The 4079-nt window shown below is 38.1% G+C and overlaps 1 protein-coding gene across 1 annotated transcript; it reads left to right on the forward strand.

The window, feature by feature from the left end:
• The first annotated feature begins 1856 nt into the window (after window positions 1–1856).
• On the forward strand, window positions 1857–3431 carry LOC141271959 (uncharacterized). Its single transcript, XM_073682212.1, has one exon. The coding sequence runs from the start codon at window positions 2000–2002 to the stop codon at window positions 3338–3340; it is 1341 nt and encodes a 446-aa protein (XP_073538313.1). The 5' UTR covers window positions 1857–1999; the 3' UTR covers window positions 3341–3431.
• The last annotated feature ends 648 nt before the right edge of the window (window positions 3432–4079 follow it).

The raw sequence follows: 4079 nt of genomic DNA on the forward strand, positions 1-4079 counted from the left end.
TAGAGGTGATCATGGATGTTTCTTCTCTTCGGTCTGTCAGTGACTTTTACAATATATGTTTCAGGGTAAAGATCTGACTCGTATTAATACAACAGAGACATATTTGAGGGGTGATGAGCGGTGTAAAGAGGATATTCCTACAGATAACCGCACAGGTGAGTAATAACCATCAACGTGCAGAGAAGTCACAGATTCCTTTGAGACACTGGATGCTACAATTATGTGTTGATTTTCTTTAGTGTGTGTGTGACACAGATTTTGAAAACTTTTTTTTTTTTATGTATTTGTATTGGTAAAATGTAATCTTCTTACAACATGGAAAAATAAAATCCATGTCTAATAACCACAAATGTGGTTTCTGCACCCAATGACAGACCACAGGAGACTCTTTAATTTCATTTTGATTTTTGGAAAATAAGTTACCAATGCTTCCCTCCACCTTATTAAAACTTAGCATTTATTTTCATATATCAAAATTAAATAGCATTAGATTGTCGCATACAGAAAACAAAAACAATTAAAAGTAATGGCAATGGGCCAAGATTAATATCTGGCAGCAGCAAAGATGCATTGGTTATTCAGCTGTATGCAGAGCTCGTTCACAGTAAAAAAAAATATAAATAAAAAAAAAAACTCCTATCCAAAGACGACTGGCAACTTCTGTTGTTGGCTTCTCCGCTTCCTTTATTTGGCAGCCACACAGCGGTATGCCTTGTAGATGAGGGCCAGAAAGAGAATGTGGTTCAGTGGATGGCAAGCGCTGCATCAAGTGGCCTCTCCTCCTCTTTCTCCACCTCCAACATCACCCACAGTACAGTCGTCAGATTTGGCACCCCAATTACCCTTGTTTCCCCCCACGTCACAACTCTCCAACTGCCCAACTGACTGTAGGGAACCACAAGATGGGCGAGTCTGCAGAGCTGTTCACACATTCTATGCAATGGACATCAGAGGTCTGCTCCAAAGATTCACAGACTCAAGAGGAGGAAAGCATCAGCACCGATGCCCAAAATTTTTTAGGTTGGATCCGAGGCAGGATGAAGTAGGGTCGAAGCAGAATCCTGACCCTCGTCACCAAACATTAACCACCAAGTTGATCCTGATGAGACTCAGATACCTGAAACACACACAGACTGTAGTGTGCTGTCAGGGCAGGAAGAGGAGGAGGGTGACTTTCCGGGTGAGGAATGGGAGAACAGAGAGGAGGATGATGAGGTTGTAGATCCTACTTGGTGTGAACCCAGAGGCACCCAGTTGAGTAGCTCATCTGAGCAGGTGGAGGAGGAGGAAGACGAGGAGGTTACGTTGCGCCTTATGGCACAGACACGGAGTGATGCAACCACGACAAGCACTGCATCCTTAGCCCCAACTGTGGCTGTGGCCAGCAGCGTTCACAGGTCTGCAGCTCGCAGGGGTGGCAAGGGTTGCCTAGCCTGGGCCTTTTTTGACACTGCAAAGGATGAGCCAACTCACGTTATCTGCACCTTTGCAAAAAAAAGACTCTGTAGAGGGAAAAATTGCAATAATATGACTACTACATGCATGAACCGTCACATGCACGGAAAGGTTGGTGAGAGGTAGAAAGAAACCTGAACTTATGACAATGCTACAGAGAAGTGAACTATTGAAAGTGCACAACCTGGTGAGGTGATCAAACATAATAATCCACTAGTCCCTTCTTTGACATCTACTAATGTCAACTTTCTCCTACTCAATTTAATTTTACCACAATGTTCCAAAATGCTTCTTTAGAATTGCTTTAAAAAAAGCTAGTATTGTAATAAATAGTATCATTCCTTGTTACTGAAGAAAAATAAAATCCTTTTTCTTCTTGGCAGATGGCTGTAGCAGAAGCTCAGAGGAACATCTGATATTTTCAAATTTTAAAGCAGATGCTTGTGGTGTCACACCAGATTCATATGAAGAGCAGATCATTATCCCGGATCCACCTCCAAGTCTTCACATCAAAAATCTTTCAACTGATCCTTTTCAACAAGTCATGTCTTCTGGTTCATCACAGACTGTAGAGCATAGTAAAAATAGAACGGATATTCAACATCAAAGGACTCACACAGAAGAGAAACCATTTTCTTGCTCTGAATGTCAGAAATATTTTACAAGCAAATTAAATTTTGTTAGACACCAGAGAAGTCACACAAGGGAGAAACCATTTTCCTGTTCAGAATGTGGTAAATATTTTATAAACAAATCACATCTTGTTATACATCAGAGAATTCACACAGGGGAGAAACCATTTCCATGTTTTGAATGTGAGAAATGTTTTACTCATAAAGGAGATCTTGTTAAACATCAGAGAATTCACACAGGGGAGAAGCCATTTTCATGTCCAGAATGTGGGAAATGTTTTTATGGTAGGTCAGATCTTTGCTCACATCAGAGAATTCACATGGGGGAAAAACCATTTCCATGTTCAGAATGTGGGAAAAGTTTTACTAAGAAATCTCACCTGATTGCACATCAGAGAAGTCACACAGGGGTGAAACCGTTTTCATGTTCAGAGTGTGGGAAATGTTTTACAAAGAAATCAAACCTTGATAGACATCAGCGAATTCACACAGGGGAGAAACCATTTTCATGTCCAGAATGTGGGAAATGCTTTCTAAACAAATCACATCTGGTTATGCATAAGAGAATTCACACAGAGAACAATCCATTTCAATGTTCCGAATGTGGGAAATGTTTTACACAGAAAGTAAATCTTGTTAATCATCAGAGAATTCACACTGGGGAGAAGCCATTTTCATGTTCTGAATGTGAGAAATGTTTTACTCTGAAAGGAGATCTTGTTAAACATCAGAGAATTCACACAGGGGAGAAACCATATTTATGTTCAGAATGTGGGAAATCTTTTTCAGATAGATCACATCTTTCCTCACATAAGAAAATTCACACAGGGGAGAAACCATTTTCATGTTCAGAATGTGGGAAATGTTTTAGAAAGAAAGGAACTCTTGTGATGCATCAGAGAATTCACACAGGGGAGAAACCATTTTCATGTTCTGAATGTGAGAAATGTTTTACTCACAAAGGAGATCTTGTTAAACATCAGAGAACTCACACAGGGGAGAAACCATATTTATGTCCAGAATGTGGGAAATGTTTTTATGATAGATCAGAACGTTACTCACATAAGCGTATTCACGCAGGTGAGAAACCCTTTTTATGTCCAGAATGTGGGAAATGTTTTACAAAAAAATCACACTTGGTTAGACATGAGAGAATTCACACAGGGGAGAAACCATTTTCATGTCCAGAATGTGGGAAATGTTTTAATGATAGTTCAAAGCTTAGCTCACATAACAGAAGTCATACAGTGTAAAAGAAAACTAAAAAACTTTTCACGTTCAGAATGTAGTAAACATTTTACAAATAAAGCAAGTCTTTGTTGCCCATCAGAGAACTTGTATCGGGAGGAAGCCATTTTCATGTGCAGAACTTTTTACTGTTTTTTAAACCGAGAAATCACACATGGAAGCAGCTATTTTCTTTTTATTGCCAAATTCGCTAAGAAAGTCAAAGTAAAGTTATGCGAAAGCTAAAGTAATTTAGAGCATTGAGTGATGATCAGGAAATGTATGCAATTACCAATAAACATCTGTTATCGAAAGGCAAATAAAATCCAATTTACACATCTTTATATTCTCCTACATATTCAACAATTATGTCTCGGTATTTGGGCCTTCTTCGATAAAGATAGTATTTTGCATCTATAATTTTTCTTATACCTATACTTATATTCCATTAGAACATCCCTTTTATATTGATTATATGTTGAATTATATTGGATTACTCAGATAAGTCATGATCCCTTCACTCGATCTCTTTGCCATTAATGATAATATATACAATGAGTATGGAAAGTATTCAGACCCCTTTAAATTTTTCACTCTTTGTTTCATTGCAGCCATTTGGTAAATTCTAAAAAGTTCATTTTTTTTCTCATTAAAGTACACTCTGCACCCCAACTTGACTGAAAAAAAAAGCAGAAATGTAGAAATTTTTGCAAATTTATTAAAAAAGAAAAACTGAAATATCACATGGTTATAAGTATTGGGATT

Source organism: Phyllobates terribilis, unplaced genomic scaffold (genome assembly GCF_046119375.1).
Source record: "Phyllobates terribilis strain yellow unplaced genomic scaffold, ASM4611937v1 Scaffold_5__5_contigs__length_657084704, whole genome shotgun sequence".
Classification (NCBI taxonomy): domain Eukaryota; kingdom Metazoa; phylum Chordata; class Amphibia; order Anura; family Dendrobatidae; genus Phyllobates; species Phyllobates terribilis.

Bases quoted from the DNA above. Each gene is read 5' to 3' on its own strand.
- LOC141271959 (XM_073682212.1), top strand. From the start codon at position 2,000: ATGTCTTCTGGTTCATCACAGACTGTAGAGCATAGTAAAAATAGAACG.